General features: G+C 54.3%; 2 protein-coding genes across 9 annotated transcripts in view; one reads left to right on the forward strand and one right to left on the reverse strand.

The window, feature by feature from the left end:
- The window catches only part of Olfm2 (olfactomedin 2), a 65,650-nt gene that overhangs the window by 14,868 nt on the left and 35,503 nt on the right, over positions 1–15,279 (forward strand). For 2 of the 6 annotated variants that reach the window (XM_087201535.1, XM_021244982.2), the window contains exon 2: positions 2,076–2,303. The exons of 2 other annotated variants lie outside the window; for them this stretch is intronic. In XM_087201535.1, the coding sequence (XP_087057661.1) occupies positions 2,169–2,303 (135 nt within the window). In that variant the 5' untranslated portion in view covers positions 2,076–2,168. Of the gene's footprint in view, positions 1–1,966; positions 2,304–15,279 lie in introns of those variants that run through there. 2 more of the 6 variants (XM_021244983.2, XM_087201534.1) reach the window with 2 other exon arrangements.
- The window catches only part of LOC110345924 (uncharacterized), a 30,313-nt gene continuing 23,872 nt past the window's right edge, over positions 8,839–15,279 (reverse strand). For all 3 annotated transcript variants that reach the window (XR_015447525.1, XR_002389590.2, XM_087201537.1), the window contains 2 exons: positions 14,742–15,111; positions 8,839–11,154 (listed from right to left, as the gene is read on the reverse strand). Coding sequence is in view for 1 of the 3 variants with exons in the window: in XM_087201537.1 (XP_087057663.1) it covers positions 10,735–11,154; positions 14,742–15,111 (790 nt within the window). In the remaining 2 variants the exon portion in view is untranslated. The remainder of the gene's footprint in view (positions 11,155–14,741; positions 15,112–15,279) is intronic.

Genomic DNA, 15,279 nt, shown 5'->3' on the forward strand with positions numbered 1-15,279 from the left:
CTGACTTCAAATCCTGCCCCCACTTCCTGCTGGCCCACTCTGAACTGGTCCCCTCTCTTCTCTGAGCGTGGTTTCCTTACCTTTCAGGGGATGCAGGTACTTGGGACATTGCAGCCTGCGCTGGAAAGGCTATTTGCAAAATTTTCAGTGCTCATAAATGGAAACTTTAGCACCAGTTGGCAAGAATTCATTGTTTTTTTTTTTTGGAAGGGGTCATTTATCAGTTGCAAATAATAACAATGGCAGCTCCCATTTACGAAAAATGTATCAGGGCCCAGACACTGCAAAGTGCTGTGCAGGCACTCCCTTCCCCCCTTCCCTCTGGCTCATTCTGTTCCAACCATGCTGGCTTCCTTCCTGTTGCTTGAACTGCCTCAGGGCCTTTGCACTTGCTGATGCTGTTGTTGGGAACTCTTCTCCCAGAAATCCCAAAGATTCCCTCCCTCATCGCCTTCAACTCTCTCCTTAACTCTTACCTTCCCTAATCACCCTGTTTAGAACTACCCCTCCCCTTTCCTCTTGATATCCTATTTGTATTTCTGTCTCTTTCTCTATTTCTGGTCTGTCTCACCCCATAGAATGAAGTTTCCCATAGCCAGCCGTTTTTGACTTGACAGTGTCCAGGATGTAGTAGATGCTCAGTAAATCACTTGATTCTGGGCCTCTATCCTGACACCCACCCCACTGGGTGCTGGGGCTAGAAGCCAAGGCCTCGCTCTTGGTAGGCAAGTGCTCTAGCACTGAGCTATTTCCCAGCATTTTTTATGTTTTTTTGAGACAGGGTGTCACTCAGTTGACCAGACTGGCTTCAGACTTGCCATCCTCCTGCCTCAGCCTCCTGATAGCTAGAGTTACACACATGCACCACCATACCGTGCTACCCAAACCTTTTATGCGTATTAGATCCACTAGTCCTCAGACACAGCCACTTTGCAGAGGAGGAAACTGAGGCAAGGAGAAGTCCCTGCCAGAGGTCACGTGGGAAAGAGCCAGCGTCTCCGTGTGGTCCCGGTCGGGACAGCAGACTCTCCAGGACCCTCGGCCCCGGCGCCTCCCCACCCCCTCCCCCTCGGCGAGCCCTGGGAGCCACCGCCGCGGGAAAGGCCTGAGTCATCGCCGCCTCCAGACGGCGGCGGCCGAGGGCCGAGGGCGACAGCGGCGGCGGCGGCGCGAGGTGACGCGGGGACGCCAGGAGGGGGCGTGAGTGCGGGCAAAACGGAGAAAACGGCGCCGCCGGCATGAGCCCGGGTGGGTGCCCTTTCGGTGCGCGCACTGCGCTTCCCTCTTCCCCAAAGGGGCGAGCCCCGGAGCAGGTCCTCGGGGCTGCAGGACTGGAGGAGGGTCCCCGCGTGCGAGTTCCCTAGTGTACGTCCTCGCCCCCGGCCCAAGTTCAAGATGCGCGTGCGGCCGGCCCGGGACTAGCACCAAGGCCACTTCGGCGCGCTGGGGACCCCAGCCCCCCCTCCCCATCTCCTCGCCGGCCGCCTCCAGACCCGGCCACCCTAGGCGCTCTCGTCCCCAACCACGCAAGCCAGGGGTCCCCAGCGTATCTGGCACCGGGGTGCCCCCTTTTCTCCTGAGACCCGGGTGTCCCTTGCGTGCGCGGTTCAGGGCGCGCTTGAGTCGCTTTCCTGGGCTTGGGCGCCAGGGTCGCTGTTCTCACCGGCAGGTGGGTGGGGACTTGCGACTTCCACGCAGCCCCCTGGCAGTTCCATGTGACAGAGGGGAGCGGCTGTCCCGGGTGAGCGAGGGTTTGGAGAGGGGCTGCGCGCCTGGGGGACCCGGGGATGCCGCGGGGGGCGGGCCCGGGGATGCCGCGGCGGTGGGGGCGGGGCGGGGCGGGGGGTCCGCCACCTGGGGGCGGGGCCGTCAGGGGCGGGGCCGCCCCGTGACGTCACGCGGTTGGAGGCGCCCGGCGCGCTGGGCGGGGGCCGCCTTTATAAGCGGAGCGCGCCAGGCGCACCGAGCCGCAGCCCGCGTCTCCGCGCCCCCCGCCCCGGCGCCGGCCCCGGCCCTGGCCCCGGCCCCCTCCCGCGCTTGGGCGCTTGGGTCACTATCACCTCACCCATCCCCAGGGGACGGCTGGGTGGCGAGGAACGACGGACGGAGCGCCTGCCTGGTGGCGGGCAGGACCGGGGCCGCGCGGCGGGGCATGAGGCGGGGGCGCGATGTCGGTTCCGCTGCTGAAGATCGGGGCTGTGCTGAGCACCATGGCCATGGTCACCAACTGGATGTCGCAGACGCTACCCTCGCTCGTGGGGCTCAACGGCACCGTGTCCCGCGCGGGCTCCTCCGAGAAAATCGTGAGTGGCCGCCGCGCAGGGAGGGGGGGCGCTCCCGGGGGGCGTGGTGCCACCCGTGTCGCCGCTGCCGCCGCAGCCCCGGGGGTCCCCTCCCCTCAGCACCCCCAACGTGCCCGGAGATCCGGGGAGGGGGTCTTGGGGGAACTGGGCGTGGAGGGAGCCCCGGGACCCCTGGCCGTCCGCGCCGGGTCGGAGTGACTGTCATCGATCGGGTCGGGATAGGCAGGGAGCAGCGCCCCGGTGCCAACCGCGGGCTGAGTCCGCTCCAGCCCCGGGCGGGGGCGGCCAGGGCTGCGGAATTGAGCCGGGTCCCAGCTGAGGGGGGCGGAGCGGGCGGGGGAAACAGGGGGACCCTGCCTCTTCTGGGTCTCCCAGGGTCTTCCCTGAGCCTTCGGGGTAGGGTCTCTGAGTGGTTCTCTCCCTCTCTCTCTCCCTCTGCCTCCCTCCCTTCCTCCCTCCCTCTCTGGATCTCTCTATTTCCGTCTTTCCTCGTCTCTGTCTGGCTGTTCCTGACTTTGTATCTCTTTTTGTCTCTCATTTCCTCCCCCAGCAACCCGCCCACCAGCACTCACTCCTCCTGCGCTGTCTGACCATGTGCCCAGAATTTACCCCCATAAGTCGCCCACCCTGGTGGCCAGATGGGGCTGCCCCGAGCCAGGGTTGCCCCTTCCCGCTCCACCTCCCTCCCCTCTGGTCGCCCTTCTTCTGTTTCCCTGCCACGGAGCTAGTCCTGGGAGAAATAAAAGGGGGCTCTCAGTGTGGTCATCACGCTGGTCTTGTCCTGGGGCTTCCTCCCTTGTGAACTTCCCTCAGCCTCTCCTCGCCCACCTTTTGCCTTTCTTGGAGCCCCTCCCATCTTCAGTCTGTGGGGGCTCCTCCCAGTATATGGGCTGGGATGCGGCAGACACCCTCTCGTCTGTTTATAGCGCCCCAACTTCTCCAACCCCCCCTGGTTAATCCTCAGTAGCAATCGCTTCCCTCCAGTCTCTCGCTCACTGGGAAAGAAAAAAAAAAAGAGTGCTTCCAAGGGTCGCAGGCCAGTGTGGGGAGAGGCAGGAGAGGCAGGGGGCACCCAGCTACTGTGCCTGGGCTCAGCCCAGCCCCTGGGGGATGTGGCTCCAAGCTTGACACAAGTGTGAGCCTTGCGTCCAAATTCTCAGACTTGTAGCCAGCGTGGGAAAGTGTCTTTCTGTGTGTGTCACATCAAGTGATGCTGTTTGGGTACGTACTGGTGTGGGTGTGGGGGAGGTTGGAGATGTGAAGAGAGTTTTATGTGCATTGCCAACACAAAGGTCCAGTTGTGTTTGGCTACGTGAGGGCACAGGCAGAACCAGTGTGGGTATGTCCTGGTGAGTGTGTCTGGATCTGAGTGTGAACCTACAGTTGCACGTCCCTCCCTGGCTTCGGGTCTGTGTGTGTTACGCGGTAACGTGTGTGCATAGGGAGTTGCTGTTGTCATGCCAGCGGTCAGAGATGGGTTGCTGAAATCGGAAGCCGAATTCCCCTCCCCTGGGTGAGTGTGAGTGTGAGATGCACTCATGTGTTATGGGCAGGTTTGTGTGTGTGTGAATGCAAGCAGATGGAGAATCTGGGGGACGTGTACGTAAGCAAGAGCGTGCCTCTGCGTTATGATTGTGTACACATCTGTGTGATGCTTGTGTGTGCACACTTTCTGTGTGCATGTAGTATAGACATGCGTGGCGCTGCGAGTGTGCCTGCAGGTGTGAGTATGTGTTTATGAAGGTGTGCTCGCGTGCCTTGACTGCATGGGGACACTGTGTGTGAATCCCATGTTGTTGGTTTTTGTGGGGGTTTTTTGGTACGGGGGATCGAACTCGGGTCCTTGCGCTTGCGCAGCAGGCAGCGAAACCACTGTGCTAAATCCCCGGCCCGTGAATCCCGTGTTTTCTGTGTGTTTGTGCCAAAACGGACCTGGTCCCCTTTCTGGCTCCTTTGTAGCTAACGCTCCTTGATCCAAGCCTTCCAGGAAGTACTGCTGAGAGCGAAGGCCATCAAGGCACTGACACCGGCCCCCCCCAGCCCTCCGGTGCCTTCTGAAGGGCTTCGTGGAGTGAGATACTAAAGGACTCTGTTGACAGCCTAGAAGAAAACTCGAGAGAGTGCTCAGGAAAGGGTCTTGGGAGTTTGATAAATCTGCACTAGAGTCTAGATTTGCCCCCAGCCTGCTATGAGACGCTGGGTGAGTGACTGCACCACTCTGACCTACACTTGCTTCATCTTTTTTTTTTGTAGCAGGGATTGAACTCAGGACTTTATACTTGCGAGGCAGGCACAGGGCCACTGAGCTAATTCCCCAGCCCTCATCTTTGTTTTTGAGGGAGAGTCTCACTCTGCAGTTCAAGCTGGCCTTGAATCCACTGTGTCGCCTGGCTGGCCTTGAACTCACAGCAGTCTCCTGCCTCAGCTTTGTGAAAGCTTGGATTACAGGCATGAGCCACCACACCCCGTGGTTTCCTCATCTTTTTTTTTTTTTTTTTTGGTACTGGGGATCGAACTCGGGACCTTGCGCTTGCGAGGCAGGCATTGGAACCACTGAGCTAAATCCCCGGCCATGGATTTCTCATCTTTAAAATGGAAATAATTCCTACCCGACAGAACTGTTGTGGGTAACAGAGACCCATTGTCCAGCTCCCCACCCATCCATTCTATCCTCCCATCTCTCCATCCATCTTTACTCGTCCTTCCACCGTCTCACTGTCTCTGTCCATCATCCATCCATCCATCTGTTCACCCACTCATCCATCTCTGCATCCATCCATCCATCCCTCTATCTATCTCGTTCACTCCCGCCATCCTTCCATCTCACCATCTGTCTGTCTCTCCATCCTTCCATCCGTGCATCTATCCTGCATCCACACACCTGTTCTTTGTAGCATCTGTACACCCACCCTTGAACCCATTCTTTTATTCACCTGCCTCGACACCCACCTTTTCATCCTTCTTCTAACTCATCTACCTTTTCACCCATCCATCTCTCCACCCACTCAGTATCCATTATGTATCTTTTTAGGAATCCCACCCATCTGTCCATCTCTCTACCCATACACTCACCCGTCCATTGTTTTATGATCCATGCATCCACCCTTCCGCTCATCCATATCCTCATTCATCCATGGGCCAACTCAGTGATCCTTATATCCATTTTATTTATTCAGCAGAACTATAAATTTCGTGCACATATGTACTTGAAAACCCTTAGCTCACTGCATTTCATAAAAGTTGCTCAGTTAGTGCTAAGATTATGAGTCAAGATACCTGAATTTGAATTTTGACACTGCAGTTTACCAGCTGTGTGACCTTGCAGAAAATTATTTAATCTCTCTAAACTCCAATTTTCTCATTAGTCAAGGAGAATTCAGTCTCCATTAGACTAGAAGATCCATGAAGAAGTCTGAGATTTGCTCATTACCACTGAACCCTAAGGCCTTACACATAGTAGGCTTTTTTTGGTGGTACTAGAGATGTAACCCAGGACCCTCACACTAAGCTAGATCCATGCCCCTCATCTATCTATCTATCTATATCTATCTATCAACTATTTATAGACAGGCTCTCGTTAAGTTGCTAAGTTGCTGGCTGGGCTCGAACTCGCGATCCTCCTGCCTCGGCCTCCCAAGCACTAGGATTACAGGTATGTGTCATCATGCCAAGCTCACGGTAGACTTACAGTAAATATTTTTCAGTCGGCTGAATCAGCAGTTGTGCTGTTGTAGGGCTTCTCAGGTTCCACCCTCAGATGGAAACAAATGGCTTAGTAGGGCTGGGGATTTAGCTCAGTGGTTTCGCCACCTGCCTTGCAAGTGCAAGGACCCGAGTTCGAGCCCCGGTACCAAAAAACAAATGGCATAGTAGATGTTCAGCAAGGAGAGGTTGTGTCATTCATCACTGCAGCCCAGCACACAGTAGGTCTGGAATAAATGTCTGTCAGTGTCTAAATCAATTTCACCTTCTTAGAGACTGGGGGAAAGAATGGAAGTGAGCAGGCACATAGTAAGTGCTCAGTAAAGAGGAGTTGTAGGAAAAGCTGAGCCGCGGGACCTCCCAAAGCCATGATCATGAGCTAAAGGGCATGGGTGGTCTGCAGGGGGCGAGCCCAGACCCTCAGCTGGACTCCTCTCAGGGATCCCCCTCTCCAGTCCCAGGAGCGCTCAGTGTCCTGAAGTTCCAGACCATCTCTGGGAAGGGGGAGGGAGGAAGTTACCACCACCTCTGGCCAGCTCCCAGCCATAAAGCATCCTCATCTGGGGGCCATAAATCCCGGCCCAGACTAAGTGCTGTGGACCCACTGTCAGTGCTGCCACCTGACGGGGCCTGCAGTGAGCGACCTGCACCTTCAGCTGGAGGTGAGGAGGGCGATGGGGAGGGTCTGAGCAGCTGTCAGCAAGAAGCTCTTTGCCGACCTCCCAGAGGAGAACCAAGACTCAGGACCCTGTATTTCCAGGACATGTTTCTCGGGGGAAAAGTTTCACATCAGTCAGGAGAGGCTGAGCTGTGGATGTGGTGGCTCCTGCGTGTAATCACTGGGAGGCTGAGGCAGGAGGATCGTGAGTTTGAGGCCAGCCCGGGCTACACAGCAAGCCCTTGTCTTGAGAAAGGAGAGAGACAGAGACAGGCTAAGAAACACTATGGTAATAATGTAAACTCTCAATGGCTTAACCTCTCCCAGTTTCTTTTTCTTTCTGTTTTTGTTTTGTTTTTTTTTAAATTTTGGCACAGGGTCTTGCTAAATCACTGAGTCACCCAGGCAGGACTTGAATTTAGCAACCCTCCTGCCTCAGCCTCCCAGAGTGCTGGAACTACACACATGCACCACCTTGCCCAGCTTATTTCTTGCTTCCATACTGCACCCATCTTTGGCTGGGGGTGAGGGGGTACTGTCCATGGTGGCCACACAGGGACCCAAGATGATGGAGGCTGTCTTGTGACAAAATCATTGAGGCAGAAAACAAACAGGGAGGTCACAGCCTACCAGTCTCTAAAGCTCTGTCCAAGTGACTTAGATTCCTTTGGTTACAGTGTGTCACACAGCCAGGCCTCACTTCTAATCCCTCCTCCTGTTATGTGAATGACACACATTCTACTGGGGGCATCTCCATTCACTCAACAAACATTTTATTGGTACCAGGAATCGAACTCAGGACCTTGCACTTGTGAGGCAGGCACTGGAACCACTGAGCTAAATCCCCAGCCTGAAGAGATTCTGTCTGAATAGCAAAGAACACCCTATCATCCAGGAAATCCTAAGGAATTTAGGACCTCTGACACAAGCACTGGGGGAAGACCAAATATATTTCCTTTTTTTTTTTTGCATTACTGGGGATCGAACTCAGGACCTTGTGCTTGCAAGGCAGGGGCAGTGCCACTGAGCTAAATCTCTGGCCCCTCAACAAACATGTATTGAGCACCTATTATGTGCTAGGCATATAATGGTGAGCAAAACAGGCAGAAATCTCAACCCTGTGGAACTGACATTCTAGGACAGGAGTGGGGAGTAACAACTCCACAGATAAATCTATACTATGTCAGGTGGAGGTGAGAGTCCCATAAGAGCATAGGACAGAGTCACAGGGGATGGAGAGGGACAGGAGAACTATCTGGATTGAGTGGCTTGGCCAAGATGATACAAAGGAGGCTGAGGCATCTAGGGGAAGAGAGATGGTAGAGGTAGCATGTACAAAGGTCCTGGGGTAGGAATATAGCTGGGATGTTGGAAGAACATGGAGGAGGCCCGTGTAGCTGGTGTACAATGAAGGGATTGGTGACAGGTGGCATCTCACACCAGGGAAATTTTGTAAGGACCTTGGATTTAACCTGCACCGCCTCCTATACACCACCCTTCCTCCTTGCCTCCTTTTTTGTTGGGCTTTAAACCTTGTAAAAGACTGTTTAAGTGATTTGCTTATCTTGTCAAAGGCTCCTGCTATAATGTCATGCACTTAAGGACAGGGATTTTCTTTTTTTAGACAGAGTCTTGCTATGTATGACAAACTGGATTTGAACTCATTCTGTAGCCCAGGCTGGCCTCAAACTCATGGCAATCCTCCTGCCTCAGCCTCCCGAGTGCGGGGATGACAGGTGTGCACCACCACACTGGGCAGGGCAGGGCTTTTTTTAAAAATTAGTTTTTGTTGACTTTTTTTTCAGTGCTGGGAATAGAGCCCAAGGCCTTGTTCATGCTAGGCAAGCAGCTGCCATTGAGCTACACCCCTGGCCCTTTCTTGTTTTGTTTTGAATACTGGGCATTGAACCAGGGGCCTTTGTATTGAGCTACTTCCCCGGCCCCTCATTAAAAAAAAAATTTTTTTTTGTTTTGTTTTTTGGGGGTTTTTTTTGGTACCGGGGATGGAACTTGGGTCCTTGTGCTTGCGTAGCAGGCGGCAAAACCACTGAGCTAAATCCCCGGCCCAAGAACATGTCTCAAAATAAAACATTTTTGGGCCAGGGATTTAGCTTAGTGGTTTCACCGCCTGTTGCACAAGCACAAGGACCAGAGTTCGATCCCTGGTACAAAAAAAAAAAAGAATAAATTTGAGACATGGTCTTGCTAGTCTTGCTAAGTCACCCCGCACTAAGTCACCCAGTCACTAAGACCTCCAACTTATGATCCTCCTCCTGCCTCAGCCCACCGAATAGCTGGGATTACAGGCATGAGCCACAGTGCCCGGCTAGTCTGGTTGACTGCTTCCCTCCAGTGCCTAGTGTAGGACCTAGAACATAACAGATGTTCAACAGCTACTTGGTAAACAACTGCATAGGTGACTGAGTGGGATGCTGTGGAAAGGCGTGAGTGGGGGAGGGACAGCGCGACTTGGGATTCAGTTTCCTTCTGGGACCCCTGGGGAGGGCAGACAGGAGGCACAAGGAGAGGATCCAGGCAAGCAGGGTGGAGGCAGCAGCACCTGTCTGGGTGATGGAAGCCGGGCAGGACCAAGGCCAAGGAGGTGGACAGGAGTGGGCAGACTGCTGTGTTCGCCGGCTCCCTGAGTGGGGTGCTCGCTCGTGTGCACACACACAGGTGTGTGAGGAATGTGGCCTGAGCCCCTACTGTGCACTCGGGAGGCTGAGGCAGGAGGATCACAGTGAGTTCGAGGCCGGCCTGGGCTACACAGTGAGACTCTGTCTCAAAAATCCAAACATAAGCAAATAAAATAAAAGATATAAAGAGGAGGGTGGGATGAGGGCTCGCCTTGCACGTGGGAGGCCCTGAGTCCATCCCCAGCAAGATGGAAGGAAGGATGAGTGAAGTTCCCAGGGTCCTCAGCCTCACGCACGGCACTTGTGACGTGGCGCGGTGTGTGTGGCGACAGGGATATTTATGGGATGTTGTGGGGGCTGCGGCACGTGTGATGAGGCCTCTCAGGGGTGCCAATGCCTAAATTGAGGCTTTCGTTTTTTTCACTCCTGCTGGTAGAGATGGAATCCAGGGCCTCGCACGTGCTGGACGTGCACTCTACCGCTGGGCTGCACCCCATCCCCTAAACTAAGGCTTAAAGCCGAGGAGGAATTGGCCGGGTGGAAGGAGAGGGAGGACCCTCCAGAGAGACGGACAGTGAGGATGCAGTCTCGAGGGGAAGGGTGGGAGCATCCTGGTGGGCACCGGGAAAACTGCAAGTAGTTGAGGTTTTCTGGGAGAGGGCAGAAGTCATCCCTAGTGGTCATCAAGTCCAAGGACACAAATTCGCCCTAAACTGCTTGGATCTTATCCGAGTGTCGGATGGAAGGCTTGGAGCGGGAAAGGAAGGTGAGGCTGTTTAGTTTTTCAAGAGATTCAATTGTTAGAAAACCCCCTCTCCCGGTACTGAGGACTGAACCCTAAGTTACCCGGGCTGTAATCGAACTTGGGCTCCTCCTGCCTCCACCCCCCAAGTAACTGGGAATACAGGCAGGCATCACCACACCCGTTTCTCTGGTATGAACGCTCTGTTTCTCTCTGTATGTCTTAACTGTATAGCCACAGTACGCAGTAGACAGTCCATAAATGTTTGTTGACTGACAACTGGTGATTATCTCTCTGTGTTCTGACATCGTCCTCCTCTTGCTGTGTCCCTCAATCCGTTTTATTCTGGGGTCCCTGTCTTCAGCCCTGCTTCCCTTTCGTTTCTGTCTCTGAGTATCTGTCTCTCTCACTACTGTCTCTCTCAGATTCTCCCCAGAGCAGATCCCAAGTCTGGACCCCTTGGGCCGCATGGAGTGGGAGCTGGAGGTGGAGATGGGCACCCTGGGTCCCTCACTGCCACCACCACCCTGGAGAGGGAGGCAGGCGTCCCTCTAGGACCCAGCCACCAGGCCAGTACAGGCTCCGAAATGGTGCAGCTGCCTGGCTGCAGCTGCAGGAGCTCATTTTGAACAAGGGAGATGATTGCGGCCTTGCTGGGGAGGGCTCAGGAGGGAGGGCGCCGGTCGTGGGGGATCAGGCCTCAGGCAAAGGCGCTGCTGCTGCTGCTGCTGCTGCTGCTGCTGCTGCTGCTGCTGCTGCTGTGGGTGGCGGGTGGTACCCAGGGGACAGGGAGGCTGGCCAGGCAGGAAAAGGCGGAGGGAGGTTTGTCTGCCTGGCCGCGGGTCCACCTGTCCCTGTGTCTGGTGGAAGTTTCTCCGCCTGTGTTTCTTGCTGGATCTCAGAGCCACCTCTTGGTCCCCGCCGTTTCCACACCCTGGGATCTCGAGGTGTCCAGGAGCCTTCCCGCCCATCCCTGCTGTCATTATCAGAACAGCCAAGGTGCACCCGGCCAGCCTCTTCAAGTGCTCTTTCTCTTCTTGTCATTTCTGGGATCCTCAAGGGGTAGAGAAAAATAGTGGCAGCAAATTCCTGGGAAACGGGTGGAATCGTGTCCTTCAATAAAGGGGTATTTGCAAAGATATCTCAATTAGGACTAATTAATTAAGCAAGCCACTTCCCTGCCCTCTCCCCCGCCCTGCCCGCCAGCCCCGCAGCCTCCTGGGAGAGACTCGGCCAATGACAGGAGGGCGGAAACCAGGCTCAGGCAACTGCATGTTTCATTTATAACATAACGCTCCTGCGTCCCATCAATCCATCCGAAGGCCAGGCAGCCACGGGCGTGGGGACTCAGGAGGGAGCTGGAGACTTGCCTGTCCCCAGAGCATGCTCAGCCAGCTGTGTCTGCCGCGGGGTGACAGGGCGTGGCACTGCGGGCCCGAGCGTGCACCTTCGTGTAAGGGGCATCTGATGCCACCGGGTGTGTCTGAACCTTGGGTCCCTGAAGTGTGTCAGGGTGTCTCTCGTAGAGGGTGTCTGGGCTCAGTGAGGGGTGGCTGGGTGTCCAGGGAGAGTGGGACCTGCCAAGGGTGCACTGTGTGCCAAGGATGTGCTTCGAGTCAAGGCCTGCTGTGCTGTGGCTGCTGTGGTGGAGAGGCCTGTGCTTGTAGGTAAGGGGTCTGTCCTCAAGGGCACAGCAAGGTGGGACAGCAGGCCACAACAGGACCTAAAGGTTCCTGAAGAGCTGTGCGTGGTGGCGCCTACCTGTAATCACAGCCCTTAGGAGGCTGAGGCAGGAGGATGGCCTGGGCTACATAGTGAGTTCAAAGCCAGCCTGAACTACATAGCAAGACCTCATCTCAATAAAACCACAAATAGAAAAACAAAGCTTCCAGGAGGTCCAGTGAAGGGTTCCAAGCTACACTCTGACTCCTTCACCTCCTTGTGGATCAGGAGGGCTGAGTCAGTTCCAGCGCTCGGGGCACTGTGCTCTTCTCTTTCACACAGCTTCATGGTCCCCTGGTTCCCATTGCTGCGCTCCCACCGGACTCTTAGAGCACTTCTCAACCTCGCCTTTGCCTGCCTTTTGCACCCAACACAGAAGAGTTACCGGTGTAAAAAGCATATCTCACTTTTACTTTCTAGTTAGGAAACTTCAGTACAATGCTCAGCCCAGGCCTGGGGCCCTCAGGGGTTTGACTCAAGGGGCGAGTCTGGCTTCACATGGAGCTGGGTCTGAGAGGCAGTCTTCAATGTTCTGTACAAAGATAATGAAACCTCGGTATAATGACAAGCCTGTTGGTGTAGCCCTCAGGGTAGTGCCCGCTATGGTGATGCAGCCTTCAGTATAATGACACCCAGGGAAGCAGCCCTGAGGGTAGAGCCTGCCAGGATGATGTGGCCTTCCGTATAATGGCAAGTCTACTGATGCAGCCCTTAGTGGTGTTACCATGGTGGTGTCACAAGTCTTGAAATGTGACTTAGATTCGGCAGACAGACACTGGCTGGGACATTTGTGCAGTAAAAAGCAAAGAGGAATTATTTGTTCACTCATATGAGTGTGTTCTCCAGCTATTCCAGGATTCCCCAACCCCGCTGCTCAAGGCTGGCTCCATGAGTCCTTGGAAGTGCCGCGTGACCTCAGCGTGACACCAGGCTTATTAGCAAAGCATAAATTCTGCAAGAATATTTTAGGGCTGACTGCTATGCTAATGAGTTAGCCGGGGAGACCTAAGACGGCAGTTGCAAGGATGTATACAGATGTCAGCTCCTGCCGAGACGCATGTAGGAATGTTCATGGCCACCAGCAGGTGGAAACAAATGGACAGAGAGGATTCTACCTGGAAGGGCTCAGGTGTTCCCGAACAGACAGATATGCAGCATGTTTGTGGCACTTGTGATCACAAGTACAAAGGATTGGCACTCTACAGCATCTCTCTTTCTGAGCTGTAATGTTCTACAGGTTATGTGTATTAAATAAATGCTTTTTGGATTTCTGATGGGTTTATCAGGATGTAACCCCATTATAAGTCAACAAGCTTTTGTGCACAAGAATAGAATACTTGTGAACATGTCTCAGCAAAAGGAATGGTCAAGCCAGGCACAGTGGCACCCAGCTGTAATTCCAGCTTCTCAGGAGGCTGAGGCAAGAGGATCATATGTTTGAGGCCAGCCTGGGCAAGCTAGCGAGACCTTGTCTTGAAGTAAAAAACATAAGGGCTGAGGATGTAGCTCAGTGGTAGGGCACTTGCCTAGCACATACGTGGCTCTGGGTTCCGTCTCCAGTACTACCTGAATAAATAAAAGGAATGCTTATGCTGGGTGTGGTGGCGCAGCCTGTCATCCCAGCACTCAGGAGGCTGAGGCAGAAGATGGCTGTGAGTTCAAGGCCAGCCTGAAATTCATAGGGTGACTCTGTCTCACAACACCAAAAAAAAGGAATGTTGATGGGCTTGGACAAACACATGAACAAAGGTACACATGTCCTTATGGCTGTCACCAGTGCACACAGATATTCCTCTGGACTTAACACTCGTGTGCACCCACATACGTGGCTAGTTCTGGATGTGCACAGAGACTCCTGATGCGTCCTGGACAGCACCACTCACAGGTGCTGCCAATAAACTTGGGTTTCTGTGCACAGAATCCGGGGGCATCCTAAAATGTACCTGCTGCTGTTTGGGGACATGAGTGACTAAATCTCTACGAGGTCTCTGAACTGGCAAACAGACTCCAGAGCCAGCAAGGATGGCCTTGGGAGTGCCCTGGGGCCTTTTCAGAGGACACAGGGGAATCCAGGGTCATATGTTATCAGCAGCCCTGTCCAAGGAGCCCAAGCCCAAGCCCCGCTGACTCACCCAGCTCGCTTGGCTGAGGCTCCATCCGGGATAATTACAGGGGCTGATGCCCAGAATGGGGCCTGGCATCAGGAAAGGCCAGGTGCCCGTGAGAGACCATTGTTAGCATGGAGGAGAATCATCATTACCGTCAGTCGTAAATACACAGCTTGCAAGCCAGAGAGAACCTGGGCCTTAGGCTTGGTTCTCCAGTCTCTTCTCATGTCCTCCAGTCCCTTCCTGTCCCTTTGTCCACCATCCTGTCCCTCCAGCCTCCAATTTCATACGCTTCTCTCCTCTCCTCCTCCAGGTGGAGAATGTCATCTTTAAAGCCATGCCCCTCCTGCCCTTCCTAGGTTCCCTCTCTCGCCACTTTGCTCTCCCTGCCCCACCTTTTGGCTCTGGAGTTTGAATCCTGGTCTTTTGCACTGAGCTGCACCCCTAGTCCTTTTTTATTTTTAATTTATTTTTTGTACCGGGGATTGAACTCGGGTCCTTCCGCTTTGAAGGCAGGTGGTAATTTTTTTTTTTTTTTTTTGAGGCAAGGTCTTGCTGAGTTGCCCAGGCTGCGCTTAAACTTGCAGTCCTCCTGCCTCAGCCTCCCTGAGTGCTGGGATGACAGACATGCGCCATGGCTAACAAATACTTATTATGCACCCTCCTATGTGCCAAGTGGGTAAGACAGGCAAGACGCTTGCACACATGGCATTTGGGTGGGAAGAGACGAACTGCAAACAAACAGGAAATGATCCTCTGATCCTGGACAGGGATGGGTGTGAGTAGGGGATATGTGAGTTATTTTTCCATTACTGTAACAAATACTTGAGATAAATCAGCTTACAGAGAAAAAAGGTTATTTTGACTCACAACTTTAAATTCCAGTTCTTGAGTGGCCCCATCACTTTTGCACGTCATGGCGGATGACTGCGGAGCCAGCTGCTCACCTGAAAGCAGGGATATGAAAGAAACCGAAAGGGGAGGGGCTGAGTTCATCACCCTCGAGGCCACGCCCCCATGACCTCTCCCCTCCCACAAGGACCGCCTCTTAAAGGTTCCACCCCCCCAGTAGCGCCAAGCATTGAACACGTGACCTTTGAAGGCTGTTCCAGATCCAGACCCTAGCAGGAGGTTAGTGTGAACTACATGGCCTGGAGAGGCCAGTCCTGCTCCAGCTTTTGGTGTGTCTCTTCTGTCCCCCACGCTGAAGGCCCTGGGGTGGAAATGAGCTTGCTGTATTCTGGAAAGACAGCCATAGAAGGGGAGGGCAGGAGCTTATACGCGTCAGCAAGGGATTGTCCATTAGTGGCCTCGCAGGCCCCAAGGTGTGTTGGGGTTTATTCTGAATGCAGCAAGAAGCCCCTGGATGATTTGCATTGGGAAGGAGCGCTCCAGTCTGATTCACATG

The sequence above is a fragment of the Heterocephalus glaber genome, unplaced genomic scaffold, assembly GCF_053883595.1.
Source record: "Heterocephalus glaber isolate CG9 unplaced genomic scaffold, H.glaber_assembly_v1.0 deba00001760, whole genome shotgun sequence".
Classification (NCBI taxonomy): domain Eukaryota; kingdom Metazoa; phylum Chordata; class Mammalia; order Rodentia; family Bathyergidae; genus Heterocephalus; species Heterocephalus glaber.